General features: G+C 36.9%; 1 protein-coding gene across 1 annotated transcript in view; it reads right to left on the bottom strand.

The window, feature by feature from the left end:
- The window catches only part of LOC113235985, a 40,578-nt gene extending 18,656 nt beyond the window's left edge, over nucleotides 1-21,922 (bottom strand). Inside the window, exons 1-2 of the mRNA XM_026471909.1 lie at nucleotides 21,841-21,922; nucleotides 20,447-20,593 (exon numbers count right to left, since the gene is read on the bottom strand). Of these exons, the coding sequence (XP_026327694.1) occupies nucleotides 20,447-20,593; nucleotides 21,841-21,922 (229 nt within the window). The remainder of the gene's footprint in view (nucleotides 1-20,446; nucleotides 20,594-21,840) is intronic.
- Nucleotides 21,923-22,131: the final 209 nt, after the last annotated feature.

Here is a 22,131-nt window from a genome sequence, read left to right as displayed (position 1 = left end):
CCGCGTATATTTGTTTTTTCAAACAAATCGACAATGTAGTAGTAGATGATTCTTTCACAAGGAGCTCTTCCTTGTGAAAGAATCATCCAGGTAAGTACTTACTACAATAATTTGTGAGTATTACTGCGTCCCGGTTTTGAAGGGTAAGGGTGCTGGTGAAATTACAGGCACATGGGACTTGTCAATTTAAGTCTCAGGGTGACGGGTGCAGTAGCAGTGCCCCTCAGATCATTACGATTTTTAGGCTTTAAGTGGCACTGCAACTGCTTTGGACAGGCGTGATACTTACCACCAGGCGCACGACGTCATATTATATAAAAAAAGGATTCACAAGTAACAAAAAAATGCTTTTCTCAGAGGAGACCAATGCCCAGCAGTGGGACAAACCATAGGCGGATGATAACAATAATTTCAATTAGGTATTTGGCACAAAAACAGAATTTATTTCCTAAAATGCCAAAATTTGTTGGAGACTAGAATCTTAACAGATCAAGAGATCCGTGTCTTAGGCCTCTAGGTTCAATGATGATGATCATTTAGAACTGTAATATAATGTAATGTGCCAAATAACCACATCAATTAAGTAGTATGAGTACCAGAACAACGGAATTCACTCTGGGCACGTCTCAGTACATCCAGACCAGAACCAATTTATTTCCCAAATTGGTCCTATCCCTGGACCACCTCATCCAGCGGTCACAGTACAAACAGTTGGGCCATCGAGGTTGCCCGAACAGTGTTGCCAGATGGTGACCCGCTCGCGTAATACGTAAGTAACTTTTGTTCTTAAGGCAATTTTCGTAATATTAGTTATTGTAAATCCTAAATTGTTTACAAACGCACCAAAATTAGACAATAAAGTTACTCAGAGATAGCGCAAACAAAAATCTACTAATTTTCTCGAGGGTTTTTATTTAGGATACTTAAGCTATTTTGATTTAAAGAAAAACGAAAATGTGACAAACAATTTTTCCGGATTTAAATCGCGTATATTCATTTTTTCAAACAATCCGACATTTCGGGCCCTTTACAGGTCCCATGGTCACGGTTGATTGAGGTGGTTATCAACCAGTTATGTCTAATATTAATGGAAACCACCCCATTTTTTCACTATAGTTACAAAACTTATTAATTAAATACCTTATTGTTAATTTTACAAAGAAACATTCCAATTTACGTTACAAGTTTATCAACTACAACTTTATCATCCTGGATACGGATATGGCAGCATCCTGTGTAGGGTGCTGCTATAGGCCATTGAAATTAAAAAACATCCTAATTTCAACAGGGAAGATGATTTCTCCGTACCACCAGTTTGGGATCCAGTATTACCTCTGATGAAAAATCCCAAACAGACATAAGACTGCAGTACTAATTAATATGTTTTAATTTACTCTAATTTCTATTAATAATTAATAATAAATTACTAAAAATTCATTAAATAAAATAATTTGTAAAACGTAATGTAGCGTGAATTGGAATGTTTCTTTGTAAAATTAAACATAAGGTATTTAATTAATAACTTTTATAACTATAGTGAAAAAATAGGATGGTTTGCATTAATATTAGACATAATTGGTTGATGACTGTACCACCTCAGTCAACCGTGACCATGGGACCTGCAAAGGACCCGAAACGTCGCTTAGTTTGAAAAACAAATATACGCGGATTAAATCCGGAAAAATAGTTTCATTTCCTATGTGTAACAATTGCCAAAACCTAAGAACTCCAAAATGTGACTATTGCAGAAAAGATGTAACTCAGGTAGCGAAAGGTAATTTTCGACCCAAGGACCCTGGCAACACTGATTTAGAACCATAGATAGGCAACTTTAATGTGATCTCTAATAGCGTGGCTACATTTGAGCGCTGTTTTATATGAGCATACGATAACGACATTTTGGTTGGTAGTAGGCGCTTTGAAATGCAGTGTATTGTACGATTTTCCTGCGATATGTATTCGAATATGTGATATTAAGCAATTAATGTAATTAAACCATTACAACGCCACGCCACAACTTGAGCGTAAATTATTGCGATCTAAACAGATAGGTATAATTATTATAGAACGGCACTTAGACAGTAATTGTATCCCAGCTTTTAGCTGTAATTGACGTCGGTCGTTTGTGTGGCCATTAACTACTTTCAATTTGTATGTTAAATATTTAAATATTTGTATTCATTGAGCCAATGCACACGGCGTATTTTGTACGCGCGGACGTGCCGCAGATTAGGTATGCACATTAAAGCTATTCAGTCCCAACCAGTAAACTTTTGCGTACCTTTCTATTGAACATCTACGCACCGCGTCCGCGCGAAATTTTTTTATGATAGGTACTAAGTGACGCTTGCAGTGCCACTCAGAGTTTTAAAACGCAAAGATCTGCATGCCACTGCGCGCCCTTTAAAACCGGAACACAGTAATTGGTAGAAAAAATAGGTAAGATAGCAGAATTTTTCCACAAGGAGTTTCTACTGCTGCTAAAAATACGCCGTGTACGAAGCTCTTTCTTTTTTGTGTTGTAATTTTTTTTCGATCTAAAATATATTTATATATTTGTTTTTTTTAAAAAACAGACCAAAGTTTCAACTTTTCACAGATCTGAAAAACAAATATACGCTATTTGAGACGTATTCAATACAGAATATAAAAAACTTTAAAAGAAATAGTAAATGTTTTAATTATTCAAATAGCTTTAATTAGCAACACTGGTATTTTTTTCTTTGACATTATCCGTGGCCATTTTTTTCTCTTCCATTTTGTTCTTTGGGTAAGGAGTGTTTCGTTTATTTACTTTGTTAGTAGTAGAGCTCTGCCCCCTTAGTTATTTCTGCCGCCAAGCGGTAATGTAAGCATTATTGCATTCCGGTTTGGAAAGTTAAGGGTGAAATTATAGACTTGTCAAGTTATGTCTCAGGGCGACGGGCGCAGTGCTATTAACCCTCAAATCTTTGCGATTTAAAGCCCTGAGTGGCATTCAACTGTTATGGATAGGCGTGCCGCATACCACCAGGCGCACGACTTGTTCGTGCCGTCACTTGGTATAATAAAAAAAAATATCCGTGGCAGTCTAATGATTTGACGTACCACCTCCCAAGCAGAAGATTGTTAATTTGAAATTTACCATAGGCTTTTCGCCAAAGGAAAACATCTTTGCACGTGGAAGAAGGTGCACAACCCTCATTGGGCCAGCGAGGCGGATTATGGCTTTAAACGCTCGCCGTGATTATTTAACAGTACTTATCTTTGGTTGGCTTGGCTGAAGAAGGTTCTAAACTCTCACTAGATGTCACTACCGGCGCACAATTCAGGTAGCTCAGTTGGCAAGAAATATACTACGGTGCAGTATGGGTTCAATTTTTTCCACGTGTTCGATCTTTGTATTAATAATTATAGTACTTTATCCTTGTGCCCTTTCATCTTGGCATATTGAGTTTCCAGCGCGAGCGCCCTGAAAAACGATAATACTAAAACGGTAATACGATAAGGGGTTGGCAAAGAGCCTTATAGGTTACTGGCAATAAACTTATATAGGGCGCCGGCCGATCGAATATTCCTGATATTAGATTACGTACTCATTTGCCGGTGCCAAAGTCGTCATCATCGTCAGATGTCCCGTTGCTGGGTACTCCTATAATGACATAGTTTAGGCAGCGCACTGGCCCAATACGGGTTGGGGACCTTTTCCAAAGATTGTTTTTTTTAATTTAATTAAAAAATAGATTGTGAAGTCTTCGACATTCCATCACCGTTAGCGAGAGTGCAGCTACTAAACATTTTCAACCGTGGGTAAGTTAGGTTGATAACAGATTGATTGCATGTTTTCAGTTATGCGTGAAGTCGTAATCAACTTGATGCAGCTGAGACCTCGACTGCATGAAGTTGATAACGACTTCACTCATTACCGGCATGCAGTCAATCTCGGTTGTATGAAGTCGGCTTCGTCTGCATGTCAGTCGAACTCGATAGATTGTGAAACGCCATACAATTCTGCAGAAATGCATGAATGGTAAATATTATGACGTCCTAATAGTTAATTTTTAATTTATTGTGAGTACAGTCAAGCTTGACACTTTGTATTTTAGACCGTTCTTATCGTAAGCGGCATAGAGTTGGATTTAAGTCTTAAGTGTAAAGCTTGACGTGCTCTATTATATAATAATATTGTTAGTTTCTTTTTAATGATTAATGTAAGTATCTACATATGGAGTTGTACACTATCGCATTGGTTATGACTGTAATGGTACCTACGACTGGCGCACCCTGGACAACAATTGGTCAGTAGCTTATGCCTATGTGCAAATCATTTCACCACGATGGCATTCATTATACTTTATGCCATCGATACGATAAAAATAAGAAGTTGATAGAATATCCATCGACCCCAATCACGAGCTACTTATAAGCTGGCGAGCATATTTCGCATTGGACTGCTATTTTCTCAGTCTTGGAAAAAAATAGTACATAAATGTGGGAATCAGGAGGACTTCAAATATGGCCACAAATTGTAAAAGAAAAACTTTATTTCTAGTCATTGGCTTACAATTATATGGACGTCGGGTCCGCGCTAAAAAGTGTCCGAACTTATAGGGCGTTAAAATCGTATACAGAGCGTCATTCACGCTCTAGTCTTCGTTTGTTCGACTGACAGCGAAGGAAGCAAAATTAGACAGTACTGCGATGACATTACAATTTAAATTCAACGTTTTAGCTTTTTCATATTCCTTAACATGTCACTACGTTTAAATAGGTTGACTTGGGACATTTTTTTCGTGGTTTTTGTATTAGACCCGTCGTCCATTTATTTGTAAGTCAATGTTTCTAATATATAGTCCTTCCCCTCTCGTCTTCTATTCGGATAGTATTTATGCATATCATCTTACTTCCCATCACTTTCGGATGTCCATTCTTACCAATTCCACATAAATAAAAAATTGTATTTTATGCTTATAGTGCTACTTTCCAACGTATTTTACAACGCACTCAAACTTTCAAGTGGTGTTTAAGTGGTTGTTTACAAGCGAAACGAAGTGTCTGATTTATATGGAGTCGTTATGGAAAATGCTTTCACGCGATTGTGGGGGTTGTTTATTTAGGTCAATGCTGTTAATACTTCTTTATTTTGAGATTGCAAAATTGTAACAGATCTTTCATAATGCACTGTACGTCGTTCTTACCAAATGCTAAACTGGGAGGTGATACGTTTATGAAAATGTAATTTATGTTAAGAAGAATAGTAATTTCTTTATGAAAAATACTGATAGACGTAACATTAATACGAGGAATTAAAATAGCCGACAAGATTCCGGTTGATATTAAAAATTTGCCATTCACGAGGTTTTAAACTATAGTGAAACAAAAACTTTATGCCGAAGGTAATTATAAAATCCCTGGTAGTAACCTGTTCAGCTCTTGGAGGAGGTAGTCTCGATCTTGTTTGAAAAAAAAAAGTTGTAAGTGATAAATGTCTACAAATGTTTATTTATAAATAGCAACCCCTAGTTTCTTGCTCATTCTGCTCAGGGGAATCTACCTTACGAATGAGCGGAAGAGTTTCACCAATGTGACGATTTCAAGTGTAACAATGCTTACCTATGAAATAAAGATTATTTTGATTTTGATCTCGACGTCATTAACCACAAATAGTTTTTCATAACAAACAAATAATACATTTCGCAAATAACAAATTTTCGTACCGTCGTTGCACTATCGTTTTAGTAATTCATAAATTCACAATTGAGAGTGTCAAAACTGACATTTTTATTTTTATTTTTTATTTTTTTTCTTTATTTATATTCAGGTTACTGAGACCCATAGATACATACCTTACAGACTAACATACATAACAATATAAAATAACACTAATTACTAATTTAACACGTTTTTAGGTTGTCTATTATACTTGTAATAATTTTTAGAAAGAGATAGAGCTATATTACACTTCAGTGCCTCTATCATGAGCTTAGACTATGGAAACTAAAGGACATGTTACGTTGACATATATAAATCAGACGTTATATGTATATGATGCATTTCGACGTCGAAAACATAAACATATTATTGTCTTTGTTTAACTATTACGTGCCGTCTTAAGCCAAAAGAGGTAGCATTACATTGGTCTGTGTCAAACACGGGAATCGAAAATTCGTAACGTCATTTTAAATGCCAACCGTGGCCATTTCAAGTACATGAGGTACATGATACCGTTGTCAAAGGGAAGTACATCAAATGTCAAAACAAATGTTTTTCCAAATGTATTATTGAATTATTCACATTTATTATAATTAAATTGGACAAAAATATTGACAGTGAGAATAATTAGGTATTAATAAAAATGCGACGCTGCAGCATTAAAGGATGCGGCTTTAGAAAAACTGCAAATCAATCGAATGTTACATTGCACAGGCATGTGTTATTTTTTTGTCTATAAATCACACAATAGCCCGAATATTTTATGTAATTAGACTTATTTAAGTAGTTTATTTATAAATCTTGCCAAATTTTGCTTTTGTTACTTTAGATTGCCTGTTTGTTTGTACATTTTGATGATTGTTGTTAACGATTATTTTGAGACAGTGTTGATCTTGTAAGCATACATATTATCGATATTCTGTTATTAAAACAATTCACTATGAGGTTTTTATTGTTTTATTATTATTATTTCAAGTTTTCCTACAAATGAAAAAAGGAAGAAAGAATGGTTGGAAATCATAGGACTGCCGAATATAAACGTTGGATCAAAGACCATCTTCATTTGTTCGCTTCATTTTGAAGAGTCAAATTTTAACAGAACTTTAAATGTAACTAGATTACATGACAATGCTATTCCATCATTAGGTTTATTGGTAAATAATTTTATGTTCAATTTAGATTAAACAAGACTCATTTACTATCTATTCTCAGTTCCTGAAAACAAAATTATCCACTCGTTACTGATTTTTCCCAATGACAACTCTAACTATTAAAAATGACTATTTTTTTAAAGCCTGCAATACAATGACAACATACCAACGTATAGACAGCCTATTTGCCTTGCCTTGCCTTGTTCGGTGTCACTCGCCTAGCTGACCGAGTGAAGGCGAGCGCCAACGTGTATAGAGTTCATTCGGCTTATCACAAACCAAAGGCGCTCGACCAATAGCGTTCCCACGTTAGTCCGTCCGCATATGAAATGCATACTGGTTTTATAACTCTATTCAAAAAAAATAAAGAAGTATATATTATATATCAACAAAATGTCATGTTGTTCTGTTTCTGGAATAATCAGCATCCACCACGTTCGTTTTTGTCATTTATTTTTTGCAACTTTATTGCGGGGATTCACTGACAGGATAATTATAGGCGCCCATTAATAAATAGCAGCAGCTACAATAACTTCTACGTCATCCTTAAAAAAATTAAAAAAAATTAAAATTACAAAGACGAAACTTTGCATAAATATTTTACAATAAAAATGGTAAAAAAATGGCACGACAGTTTTTAAAAAATGCGGCGAAATGGGGTAATAAAGTTTGTATGGTAACTTTTTAACACGTGGTGCGATTTGGTTCATACTTGAATATTTTTCATTTGTATAAAAATTGTACGCGGACGAAGTCGTGGGGAAAAGCTAGTACATGATAATTGTTGATTTTCGATAATTGATTTTTACAACTACTTCCATTATTTATGTGTTAAAATTGCTTGATAGATTCATTCCATCATTTTTCAAGCCCGGGAATTAACTGGAATACTAGAATCCGCAGAAACCTGAATAGACTTGTACTTGACGGTTAGTTAAAAGACGTTATGTAAATATGTACTAAAATGTAGATTAAAGGCGTACCTCTTAAAGTAATTTTTATATTTTATTTAGTAAGTACAATTAATACTACGTAATGTTAAATCCAAGTAAAGTAGGTATAATTAAGCAAGAATGCGCATGTCGCCAACAAACTGCACAGCAGTTTGGTGACTTTTACTAAATAAGTTACCAGTTGTAATGTTGAAAATAAATTTTTTTTGAAGTTTAAAAATGTGTGTTGACATTTATAATAATATACCACTCGAGATTAAATTATCAGACTTGTGTATGTTTAGGCATACTTTGGTTACAGTAAACTAAAGAAACAAAAATTCAAGCCATACATTTGCATGTCGATAATGACTTATCGATAGATTATGGTACAACACTAAAGAAATCCGCCATTTGTAACTTTCAAATTTTGGTAATATGCATGTTGATTCTGTACTTAGGGCAGCTCCTTTCTTTTATTTTTTTCCATCCTCTAAGATCATGAGTTTACTGTGACAGTTGTCGCTAGCGACCGCTAGTAAATTACTTCACAAGTTTATATGGCAAATTATACAGCAACTCTAGCGGTCACAAGAAGAAACAACATTTTTAAACAAACAATTCACAGGACTCGTAATCCGAGCTTAAACAAATTTGTATTGATCAAAAACTGTGACAAAACCGGAACACAGTAAGGTTCAACTCACACTGGCGCAGACTCGAAGCGTTATGAAAATATGGAGTCGCGCAGTTGGCCGTCAGACACACACTGTGATCCGGGCGCCCTAATGCGAGCGTCGTCGCGCGAGAGGCGCGTCGTCGTGCGTTGTAGTTAAAAAAACAGGACGTGACGCGACGTTTTGACTCTGCGCCAGTGTGAGTTGAGTCTTACTGTGTTCCGGTTTTGAAGGATAAGTGTTCAGGTGAAACTACAGGCACATGGGACTTGCCAACTTTTTGTCTCAGGTGATGGGCGCAGTGGTAGTTCCCATGAAATCTTTTGTTATGGATAGTGTAATGTTATTTATGGTAATCATAAATAACTAAAATTGTACACATTAGTAAATTTAAAAATCGATAACAAGTCACTAAATTTTGTCGACTTGACTACAATACTAGCTGACGTCACGCTATGACATGAACATATTCCGTTCGTTCATTCGTTGGCTCGCTGCCGCTGCCGCTGCCGATGAGATTTATTCGACCACGGACCTCGAAGCGAGTAGCGCGTGCCTTTCTCCACCGCATTCATTTAATAAATAATAATAAATAAATGTTTATTTCAGTAATACAATTAACTTTACATTAACAGTGGATGGTACCTCCTATTAAGCTTATCAAGCCTGTGTCAGAAGGCACCGCTCTTCCATAGCTATAAATGCATATTTAACATTTTTAATCGAGCTCCGTTCCGAACGGTCGTTAATTTAAAATATAAAATTGTTACAAGTAGTAACGAATACTTTACCTGAACAAACTAAATTCAGTGTCGTTTTTTACCCGTTATTGGGTAAGTGTGAACAGATGTACTTATGCTTATTAGATATTTATTTGTAACTAGTTTTTGTGTGTTAAAGTGTACTCATAATCTATTTGCTCCGTGCTGTATTCTTTTGTGCGCTAGCTTAACGGTGCAGCGATTCGCGCCATAACTATTCATGTTGCAGCGCTCCAAAATGGCGGCTATTCAATTTCGCTTTATCATTTTTAATCAGCCTTTGCATTTGCATCATTTTTATATATTTAGTAAACTATAATTGTATAACTACACTGCTAGCTCGCTTCTATTTAATTAATTAGTTATATTGTTCTGAAATTGCACAGCCGCTAGCTTAATATCTTTCGGCTTTAATTATAATTCTAGTCCTTTATGTTGTTCAATTCATCACTCTGTACCTGGTTTTCGTTACCGCCACAATCAAACTAGTTTAGGTACTTCTCTGCAGTGATTGACGGAGATACGCGAAATTTGTAACGATATAGTTGTGAATAATGCGTTGGATTTATTCCCAAGGTCCACATTCCTGACCACGAATCCCCTAAGACTGGTGCTGCTGCCCACTATCCACATGTTGCGGGTTTTCCACGTATTCGCACGGACTCCGGGAGACGGGACTTCGGATTCAACGCTGGTCGCACTATCGACTCCCCTTACTACGAAACCACGAATTAAATAAATGTGTGTCGAGCATAACTATCTGTTTTATTTATTTAACCGCCTACCGGTAGGTTAGCCGCTCTTCAAGCGCGCAATAGGGGTGTCGTTTACCAGGCACATGACATCATATGAATGTATATATAACTTGAAATACTACCATATGCAGTAGCGACTAGGGATACATGATTTTTTGCTTTGAGTCGATTTTTTGAATCGTAATGGATCATATACCTTTGAATCGATCCACAAAAACAGACCGTATACACTTGAATTGATCTCATAAAAATGGATTAAAAACTAATTTTGACAGCCTTTTTGGCTTCAATCGGTTTGGCTTAGCAGTGAGGAAAGACATTCATATGGCACAGAAGTAGCGACAATTGCCAAATATTGTAGACTTATTGAGCTTAGTTGTTGCTAAAGTACTTTTCTTGCAGACCGATATAAAATAGGATTAGCCTTAGAGCGTTTGCCCACTACGTCCGATTCGTATCAGGGGGTCTACTCTCGATATCCGTCCGAAACAATTACTGTCAAATAAGTTCGACAAAATTAAAAGACAAGTATCAAGTATGAAGCTTCATTCGCATCATGCGTCGGATGTCGGACGGAGATCGAGAGTAGACCCCCAGTTCCGAATCCGAGAAATGACATATATATATCAATAATTTTATGAATACGATCTAGAGGATTTGATTCGCCTTTGTGTTGAACCAATTTACTTAAAAATTGCATTAACATGAATTGATACCAAAAACCGCTAGATCTGTGTACACTTGATCTTCATAGAGATCGAATCGTAATGTGCATCCCTAGCAGCGACACGCTCGTCAAGGGGCACAGCAATTAAGAGGGTCTTCTAGTTTTACTAATTAATTTACACCACATACGTGCTATCCCTATCAAATACCAAAGAACTTGTACAAACTAACAAATCACTACAAGTCACTTCTCACTTGATCATCTTAGCCTAACCTATTGTGATCGACTGCCGGCGCTAATCTTTTGTAAACTCGTTACCTATTGTACTGTATTAATGTAGATCATCTTCTTCTAGATGTGGTGGCTGTGATGTCAAAGGAATATAATAAACATTCGATTGAAAGAAGCAAATCGTCGCCTTACTTACTCAAACTCGTATCTTAAAGCACAAGGTTACTGAAATGCAATAAATGGATTGTATATACAAATTTTGCAGGCTTGTCATATTTACACACTGGCATTTACTTATTCTTAAGGTAATGCACCCATATTGACACCCTTGATAAGAAATTTAAAACAATAGCTCACTGTGCCAAAGTACTAAGTGATTTACCGATGAGATGGATAAAGATTTTATCACAAAAAGATAAGAGAGCGGTGGCATTTATTATAGAAATCCCTCATAGAAATAAATACTCAAGTTAGAAGAGGGCTTACAACTTTGAACAAATTGTTGTAGATGATGATGGAAAATTAATTGGATAAGTTTCGAAATTAAGAGAGGTTTCGAGTGGTTACTTGAAACTGATGATTTCTTAAGAGTTTGTCTAGGGTCTTTTATATATTTTTGTAAGCCAACTTGTTTTTTAAGCCAATTTTTCTTTTTTGGAAAGAATCGTGAAAGTACGTAATTGCTATGAGGAAAACTCCACGGTAATCGAAGCGCAGCGAGCGGACCGTTCATGGAATCCACTCGCACAATCGACGCGGCGACGGGCGGAATTACCCGACCGTTCAAACGATATGCTTGCAATTGGAAGCTAACTTGAAGCACAAATTTTGAAGTGTGATCTGAGATAATTGAGGTCAAAGGTAATTATAATAAGTCCATGAGAAACAATTTCAATTGTAAAAATTTGCGCAATGTGCACAACTGTGAAAAAACAAAAACAAAAAAGATTGCTGCGCTTCAATTAGTGGAGCAACATTCTGCCTAGTTTTAAACAATTTATGTATTTTTATTCATTTGCAAACTTAACAGCTTTTAAATTCGATTCATATTCCTAAATCACAAGCCTTATTTGGCAATTTACAAAATTTGTTATTTAAACAATTAATTTCACATGACATTAAATTTCAAATAATTGAACTCCAAAGTGAGGCAACGAAAAACAATGTTTATAACAAAAAAAAAAAAACAAAAAAATTACAATAAATAACAAAAACATACCGTAACAAACCCCAAAACCTTAATAACAAGGAGAGAATGCACGTGTATGAGTGTTTCGTTTGTGTACGTAATGTGTGTGCACGCATGAGTTATGCATTATATGAGTGTGTGCGTATGTTTGCTCTGTTTAAGTGTTATTAAATTTAAATTGGGGGTATTTATTCAAAGAATTGACTACGGATCACAAAGAATATATCAACGCAGCGTCCCTGAAATTATCCTCGTAAATGCGTACAATTCTATGCAAAGCAGAGTGCTTTGCAGAGTTTGAACAGACCGAGCCCGTATGTAGAGAGCGCATATGCCTAATGAGAGCCGTAAATTAAATGTAACTCGGGGGAAAAGTTTACCTCGTTGAATACAAACTTCATGTCAGATGTTAGTCGTGAATGCAGTCGAGAGTGCATAAGGATTAGTGTGCATTACAGCAGATTTATGATGCAAATGTAGATGGAAGAGTTTTAAGAGGACGCCTCAGGAGGACTCACATTGACCAGATCAGTGATATCCTCAAAAAGGCTGGAATCCGAAGCGTATAAGAATAAAAGGAGTTGTATGAATAGGGTACTTGATGTGCGGCTTGAAAGTTGTGTCAGGCTAAAGTAAGGACAAGGGCGTGAGTTTATATACATTAATGTATGTATGCGCGATCAATTCGTGTTTTAGAAAGCACGAATGGCGGTGCGGTTCGTAATGCTAATTTGGTCGTGTGTACTTACAATGTTGGGTATAGCAAAGAAATAACGAGAGTAGAATGAATGTATTAGAAATGATATATAATAACTGCCTCCGTGGCCGAACGGTTACCATACCGGACTGCCACGCAGAGGTCCCCGAGTTCGATTCCCGGGCCGGGAGAAATATTTGTATGGCCTACATTTATTTCTCTCGTGAGTTTGGGTGTAATTTGTGGTTGTCTATGTGTGTGTCCATGGCACCCGCGACACAGGGTTTCCCTAGTGCGGGGCTATGTTGAGTGTGTGCGTTATTTATATTTATTTATTTATTATAATTATTTATTTATATTCTTCGTAAAAATATGTAATGGTAATTATATGATACAGTGAAGATCACTGTATTCCGTGAACGATGTGGTTTGAAAGAAGACGTGGAGTGGATGAAAGAAAGTAGAGTGTCGAAAGAGATATATAGAGCAAACGTGGAAGTTAACATGATGAGTTTGGACTTAGCTCTAAGGTTAATTATCCATAATTTAAACTCATGGCACCACGATTTCGTTTAACCAAGTCGTTTACGACTCTTTTATGGGGTACTGTCATTGACTTACAAATAAATGGACGACGGGTCTAATACAAAAACCACGAAAAAAATGTCCCAAGTCAACCTATTTAAACTTAGTGACATGTAAAGGAATATGAAAAAGCTAAAACGTTGAATTCAAATTGTAATGTCATCGCAGTACTGTCTAATTTTGCTTGCTTCGCTGTCAGAAGAAACAAACGAAGACTTAAGCGTGAATGACGCTCTGTATACGATTTTAACGCCCTATAAGTTCGGACACTTTTTAGCGCGGACCCGACGTCCATATAATTGTAAGTCAATGGGTACTGTATACGTTTTTACAATAAGATTCCGGAGCATCACTAAGTTTAAAATCTACATTAAAAATATTTTAATTGAAAAGTCATATTACAAAATAAAAAGACTACGTGTTAGAAAAAGGCGACGTGGCTATAGATTCCACACAAATTTGATTCAAAGTGTATTCCATAGCACTTAAGTTTATTTGAAACGAGCAATCCCTAGAGTTTCTTGCCTGTTCTTCTCAGGGGAAGTCAGCGTAGTGAACGAGCAGTATATATAGCTTAAAAGGGACGTTTTCAAGTGTAAATTTATTTTACGTTTGGCATTAATGATTATTTACCTTTGGCTGAGGACGACCTCAAAGAAAGTTTTTAGATCAAATCGAGACGTTCTTCGAAAAGACTGGAGAGCACACTGAGAAGAATTAAAGTGCTTGTATGAAAAGTTTGACGATTGCAAGTGAAGCGAGAGAGATTTTTCATAATGTAAATTAGCGACATTTAGTCTCTGCCTACTCCAATGGGAATCTAAAGACGTAATGTATATCTATAAAATACATGGTAGAGCTATTGGATCTTTGTGGCGAAGGCTTTAATGGCCCGAATTGTAATTGCTGTCCCAGCCAATGTGGCAAACAATGATCTTCATCACACTTGCGAGGAAGTTGAAAAAAAAGGAAAATTCGACTTAACAACGTTATTCATGTAATGTTTACAAACTTTTAAGTATCTCACAAATAAATGTTATTAAAAGAATAAAAAAATTTAGCGCATTAACACTTTTTGTTTTAAACGTAAAAGTTTTTAAACTTCAATTATGTTATGAGTATGTATATCAAGCCGTGGTCGCCTAAGGGAGCCTTTATTCGATGCGCTCAGGCCGCGCGGTCGCCGCCCGGTGACCGGGTGGCGGCCGCGCAGTGACCGCGTACATGTAACTGTCATGGCAAAATATTTATGAGCGACTCGGGCGAGTCTGGTTTGTCTCTGGTCTATGCGGCGACCGCGAGCTTGTATTGTTCAGAGGAATTGAAATGTTGTTGCCTAGTAAATATAATTTAGATTCGCCAGTAATGTACGTGAAACGTGGTAACTTGGCGGTCACAGCGCGGCGGGCGCGCGAAAACTTTTGCGTCGTGTAACTGGGCGCTAATGGCTTGACCTACCGCCTCAAAAATAGAGGCTGTGGATTCAGATTTGGACTCATACCATTGAGTTTCGCGAAATTTATGTGCGGAAGGATGACCACCGTTACTGCCCTCATCTTGCTTAGCATGTCCACCAAATTCATATTTATAATTACCCTCTACATTTTATAGTATCGAAGCCATCAAAAAAGCATCAGTTTATTTTTAATAAAAAACACATTTGTAATTCCGTTGCATTTCCAGTGTAGTATTAATGGCGACGAAAAGTGACAGATTGTATTATATAATGTGCTCAGTGTTGCCAGATGTGTGAGTTGCATTATACTTTATTTTTAAGGAAAAATTTTCGGAGCTGGATGGTGAAACCCAGTTGGGTATTTTTTTCCCAATATATAAAAATATGGAATAAATAAAATTGTAATCTAAATTTAAATACAAATATGTAAAATTCTTTAAATTTGTTCGATTATTAAAAAAATATAAAGTAGTTTTTCTTATTACTAAATACATAGGGCGCACTATAAGTTTCCGGAACTGCTCACTTACATAAACAATATTTAAAAAGTAATTAGAACATTAGAAAATGGAACTCTTTGGCTGTAGACATTGACTTACAATTATATGGACGTCGGGTCCGCGCTAAAAAGTGTCCGCACTTGTAAGGCGCTAAAATCGTATACAGAGCGCGACACTCCGCTTTAGTCTTCATTTGTTCTACGGACAGCGCGATACTGCGATGACATAACAATTTAAATTTCTAATAGGTTGACTTGGGACATTTTTTTCGTGGTTTTTGTATTAGACCCGTCGTCCATTTATTTGTAAGTCAATGGCTGTAGAATACAGTTTGTTTCATCTGACTGTCACTTGTTTTTGCACTGTGCGTCATGTTAGAACTTGGTTGCCTACATCACCATGGATTTAACTCGTGAAAATTTTCGTAGTATGATTTTCTACGACTTTAAGTGTAATTTAACAGATCAGCGAGCTCGGCTTCAAACTGCTTTTGGCGATGAATCGTGCAAGACGACTATTTATAGTTGGTTTGCAGAATTCAAACGCGGTCGTGTGAATCTCAGTGACGAATTTCGTGATGGTCGCCCGTTCACTGCTGTGAACAACAAAAACATCGATGCTGTGCGCCGTATGATCAAAACAGACAGGCATGTGACATACCATGATATTTGGGCATCTTTAGGCATAGGCAGGAGTCAAATACAATCAATATTACACAAACATTTGAGTGTGAAAAAGCTGTGCTCTCGGTGGATCCCACACAATTTGACCGAGGCTCAAAAAAAAGGGATCGCGTCACTTGGTGCAACGCCATGCTTACCAGATTCAACACATATGGGACATGATAACAGGTGACGAAACATGGATTTATAGTTACGATCCCAAAGCAGCAATCGAGCGTATGGGTCTTTCGAGATATATTCACCTAGAGATGAGCCGAAACCAACCAAAGTGGTGCGCGTGCAAAGTGCCTCTAAGCGGATGATTGCTTCTTTTTTTAATAAGACTGGACACGTGGCTACTGTTGCTTTGGATCGTTGTACCGTGAACAGTGATTGGTACACGACCATTTGTTTGCCCGAAGTTATTGACAAACTCCGTAAAAATAACCGTAAAGCCGTATAACACACGTATGCACCACGATAGTGCCACGGTCAGACAGACAAATGAATTTTTGAAGGTGAACTACGTTGACTTATGAGCCAACCCTTTTATTTATTTCCAAAAATTAAGAACCAGTTACGCGGTCAACGATTATCATCACCTAAAGATGTTGTCGAAGAGTATGAAAAATATGTTTCAGAGATTGTCACAGAGGAGTGGCATAAATGTTTTCAAAATTGGTTCATTCGTATGAAAAAGTGCATTAACGCTAACGAGGAATATTTTGAGAAACAATAAATTCATTTCTGACCATTTATAGTATTTTTTCCTTATTCATTTCGAAAAATTATAGTGCGCCAAACGTATATAAAAATCTAAAATTTGTTTTTAATGTAGTACCTACAAGCCTTTATGCTTACCACGATCAAACTATGGCACTCTACAAACAAACCGGGCGACTTTATCAGATTGGCCGCGGGCATCAGCTGGTGTAAGATAGGATAGAATTAGTACAATGAAACTATTGTTTTCGGATCTATAAATCACGTATTGCAGTAGTAACAGTAAAGTTCCTTGTGAAAGAGTTCGTCCAGGAAAGTTTATCTTAACTATTTATGCCTTCCAGCGGTGATGTGCGCATTAATGCGTTTAGGTTTTTTAAGGACTTTTCTTCAACTTATGTCAACAGGATGACGGGCGCAGAGGCAGTGTCGCGTTGCTCAAATCTTTGCGATTTAAAGCTCTGAGCGGCACTGCAACTGTTATGGACAGGTGTGACTCTTACCACCAGGCGCACAACTTGTTCGTTCCATCACTTTGTATCATAAAAAAATACTCATTTTTTTTTGCGTTTTTGGGTTTTTTACAGGTAATGGCTGACAGGTACGTTTTATCCATTTTACTGCTTGTTGTGATGTACACGTAAGTAAGATTAAAACGATGTAGCAAATAACGTTTTCCCAAACAAGAAACCCACCCCAAAGCGAACTAAATGGGATGATCCCCTATAATCTTCATTTGACCAAGCTAAAAGTAACTTAAATAATGAATAGGAGAGCGTAAAATGTGTTTTCACTCTAATAGGATGATCCTGGCACACGACACGATTTAGCGTTACGTAACAGTTGGTGGAACTATAGGAGTTCTGAAACCTTCTACAATTTCTATTTAGGTAGTATTGGGAAATGGGAAGTGAATTTTCATTAACTATCATTTATTTATTAACAAAATTTCATGAAAACCCTTGCATATCAGAGAAAAATCACTAAACACAATCATGTCAATTAATTTTATACTTCTAAAACATTGACTTACAATTACATATATGGACGTCGGGTCCGCGCTAAAAAGTGTCCGAACTTATAGGGCGTTAAAATCGTATACAGAGCGTCATTCACGCTTTAGTCTTCGTTTGTTCGACTGACAGCGAAGCAAGCAAAATTAGACAATACTGCCAAGACATTACAATTTAAATTCAACGTTTTAGCTTTTTCATATTCCTTTAGATGTCACTACGTTTAAACAGGTTGTCTTGGGACATTTTTTTCGTGGTTTTTGTATTAGACCCGTCGTCCATTTATTTGTAAGTCAATGTTCTAAAATCTAATTTTATACTTATAGTATAAAATTAAGAGTTAGAGTTTTAATAATTTTGCGATATGAAAAGAACCCACTACCCGAACGCAGTGTGCATTGATGTTTTTTAGGATTGAAAGGAATCGGCGTCAATACTCCAGTAATTTTATTTTTTCAACGGAACCAAAAAGTCATGCACCTGATGTAACCAACACTCTTACATAATTATAAGAGCTATGCCATAATATAGTTACGTTGGCGTTGCGACTACAACGTTGCGTTGTGTTACATATGCTGTGTGGCGTTTGGTTGGAGGTGGCGTATGGTGTATCGTTCGTTCGAAACGGCATGACTTCGCAAGCAATTTAGAGTGAGGCCACACGGTCGTTGCCGGTAGGTTGCGTTGTGAGTCGCAAAGTCGGTTTGTTTCCTCGTAATATTATTCAAATATTGAACTTTGACTAATATGCTGTTAATAGATGGCATTGTGTGTTAAAGCTAATTTATAAATTAATGTTTTCTGATATGGGTAGACGGCGATAATTCCAAACAAAATAAAAGAATAACCGTCAAAATAAATAAATAACAATCCCTAAAAATCTGTGCAATAAGCGCCATCTAATTAATTTGTTTGTTATCACTAGAAATTAAAGTAGCTTGATAAATTACAGCTTGTCAATGTAAAAAATTAGTAACAACACATCTCATCTCCACGCTGTCTTGTATAGCGATTAGCAGATCTCTGGAGTTATTCAATTAAAAAAAAAGAGTTGGTCAATGGTTAAAGATAATACAATTGATAACAAAAAACTAACGTCTGTGTAGGTGACGCCACAAAATGGATAATTTTGATTTATTTTGTATTTGTGGAATCTATAGCACTTCGAAAATTACGACTATGATGATGCTTCGGTAAACAATCAACACGTTCTTGTTATTTGAACGAAAATTCCAAGGCCATTGATTTTATTTTATTAACGTTCAGAATTAACCTTTCGTATAGGGTGTAGCGCAGCCTTGGGGAGGCTCGATACGTACAGGTATAGCCAATATCGACGTTAAAAGGGCGACAGAGAATTTGTACCCAAATCTACGACAGTTTTTGGAGCAATCAGTTTCAGAGGTGAAGGCGGTGCTTTAGAAAATGTCGTGTAGAGCAACGACTTTTCAGGTAGCACAAAAGCCCTCCGTAAAGTGTTGGGGATCTCTGAAAGGCTTTATTCGGATACACTCAAGAATTTACACAAATTTATATAGGGGATGAACGGCTTACGGAAGATATTAAGAGTGAATTTCCTAAATGCGGATTGAATTTTAAGACGGGATAATTTTGGTTTTGAAAACAAATCAAGTGATTGCATGTTTACTTGGCAGCCTAATGTGCAAAAAGGGCGTCTTTTTAAATGAAAGGTAGGCGATTCTAATACATGTGGCGGCATGTGCAGATTTTAATGTCTAGCTTACGTACATTTGTGAATGTTTAGTGCCTCTTGCGAACGGTGAACAAAAAGACCGTGAAGTCTGCAAGCAGACGGTTCACAGCTTTTGGTAAAACGTGTGAAGACCCACCAGCGTGGCAGAGTATAGTCTAAACTCTTTCCATAGACGAGATCCGTGCTCAATCGTACATTTACAAGTAGGTGTATTAAAGTCGAATGATTGAGTAAAATTCATTACATTCGTCAAGCAGAAGTGCCGTGTCGAAGTTTTATCAACAGCTTTAATTGGTTAGAGCAGCGGCAGTTTTGGGCGACGGATTTTGAATACCAAGGAAGAAGTTTTAAACGCAGCTCATTCTGAAAATGCTTCGTTAAAGTTACTCAGATTTTCATCCGGGTCAAATTGCAAATGCTTTAAAAACAACATCAGTTTCTAGCTAGATTAAAACTACCTAGATTAGTCGAGCGTGTATGAAGAGATTTATCGGAAAATGTAAAAGAAGTAAATCATAAATGGGCAAAGGCCCAAGTATAAGAATTGTAGTAAATATAATAATGTGCTAAACTAGCACACCAATTACTGGTCTCAATCTAGGCATTTGGCTGTACTATGAGTACCAGAGTAATGGAATTCACTTCGGGGCACTATCCAGAACAACCAGACCAGAATCAATTAGGATAAGTATAGTAAATAACACCCAAATTGGTCTTACCAGGAATTGGACCTATTGTCCACATTATAAACCGTTGGGTCACCGAGGTCGTTAACTGAGAACCACAAACGATTAGGACACAGAACGCGTAAAAACACATATCCATTGAAGCTCAAAACAATCGATCGATATTTAATCCAGTTCTCTCTTGAAAATTACGTTTTGTTAGCACAAAATGTTCTATTTTTCCAGGCCAGGACACAACTATAAGTATTGTGTTGCGGGTGGCATAATAAAAGATCGTCCAGTTCAAGACTCAATTAAATGTCGAGACAGGAAATGACATGCGCTATTGTTTAAGCTATTCCGGCTAATGCACTTACTTCTAACAGTGAGATTGACTCTGTCCATAAAGGCAGTCTCGTTTTCAACGCCGCACTCGTACAGACCACTGTCTTGCGCGCTTATGTTCTGCAAGAAGAGACTGCCGTCCGACTGAAACAAAAGAAACGCTTGGTTAGTACTTGAAACTTTGGATTGGCCAAAATATCGTTACGGTCAAAGTATATATAAAAAAACAAAAAAAATAACCAACAAACTTTAATCAATTATGTATCGGCTATGTTGATCTACGTTCTTTTTCTATTTTTCGGGTAATTTTAGTATTCTTCTTTTATAAAATTTCCTGCTTTAATTATAAATATAACTCAAGTGTCGTTTGATGATCTCTTCGTTATAAAAGTCGCGTCCATTTAAAGAATTTTATTACTGAGGATGATATATTATCCCTCGATAAGGTATTTTAGTCCCTGATGCAAAAAGAGGGGACCACAAGTATAGAGTCTTTGTCTTTGTGTCTTTGACAGTAGCTCCCAAATGGACGGACGATCACAAAGGGATTTTTTTGGTGCAGGAATCTCAATCATAGCATGAATATTTATTTATAGAATAGAAATTTGGTATACTATTGAAATCAGATGACGTTACAATAATACGGTAACTTTGATCTGAGGTTTACGGGACAGTCTGCAAACAACCCAACGGCTCAACTACTTACTGTAGAATAATGTAAATTTGTGCTCGTAAGATTGGTCTCGACGAGTTGTTAGCTCACGGGTAGATTGTAAAGTTGTGACATTGATAATATGTAGTAAATGATTTTACTCTACCAATAGGTATAGCTTTCAAGTAGCTCTTGGTTATTAAGACTGTTGCACTGTGACCTTTAAGTCTGAACGCACCAGAACATAACTCTGCAATAGTCTATATCTAAAAATAGAGTTCTGTTCAAACAGGAAAGAATTGCCGCAATCAATATGGCAGACGGGGTGCAGTAAAACTTTTCGTACGATATTCATCACAAGGGGTCGTAGTTGTGGATCGCTTTGCGGATTTCCACAGGAGATATGAGGTGATTGGTAAGCTTTTGGTTGGAGGTCACCACATAATTTTTGTGAAAAATCTCACATCGTTTACATAATATATTTTTTAATAAAGATTTTTCACATATTACACATCTTGATGTGATTCTTGAATCATTCAAGCATTTCTTCGACCGAGTGTCGAGGGAGAGGTGGTTCCGCTGTTATGTGAACCAATAGTACATACAGTTGATCATAATCAGCATAATAATAAATAAATAATACCCTTATTATTTACCTAAACTTAATACATTCAGGTTACGTTACTTTGCAGAGATCCTTAACAAAAATGGTTGGAGAAATTAATATTCTGTTCCGCGAACACAGTGAAGGAATTTTTCGGGCAAGCGTCAAACGATCAGGTACTCCTGAGGACGCCTCGAGGCGAAACAAGTGTCGGGTACGCCGGGGTTTGTGGTTAGCTGTAGGGATGTACATGTTCATCTACCCCGGTAGCGTCTGTGTCATGGACAGCTAGCGCGTCTTAGTAGCGATCTAGGCGAGGGCCTAAGGCAAGAAGACGCGCGAGTCACGTAAGTTGCCCTTTGATTTAGAAGCTATGTTCGGATATTGTCACAGGAGACTAGCCCGGAGAGCTAGTAGAGGATGAGCTAAATATCCTCCGGGGCCTCCGGACACGTAGGTTT

This window comes from Hyposmocoma kahamanoa, unplaced genomic scaffold (assembly GCF_003589595.1).
Source record: "Hyposmocoma kahamanoa isolate Upper Pololo Valley unplaced genomic scaffold, ASM358959v1 88, whole genome shotgun sequence".
Lineage (NCBI taxonomy): Eukaryota > Metazoa > Arthropoda > Insecta > Lepidoptera > Cosmopterigidae > Hyposmocoma > Hyposmocoma kahamanoa.
This window is presented reverse-complemented; position numbering and strand designations above follow the sequence as displayed.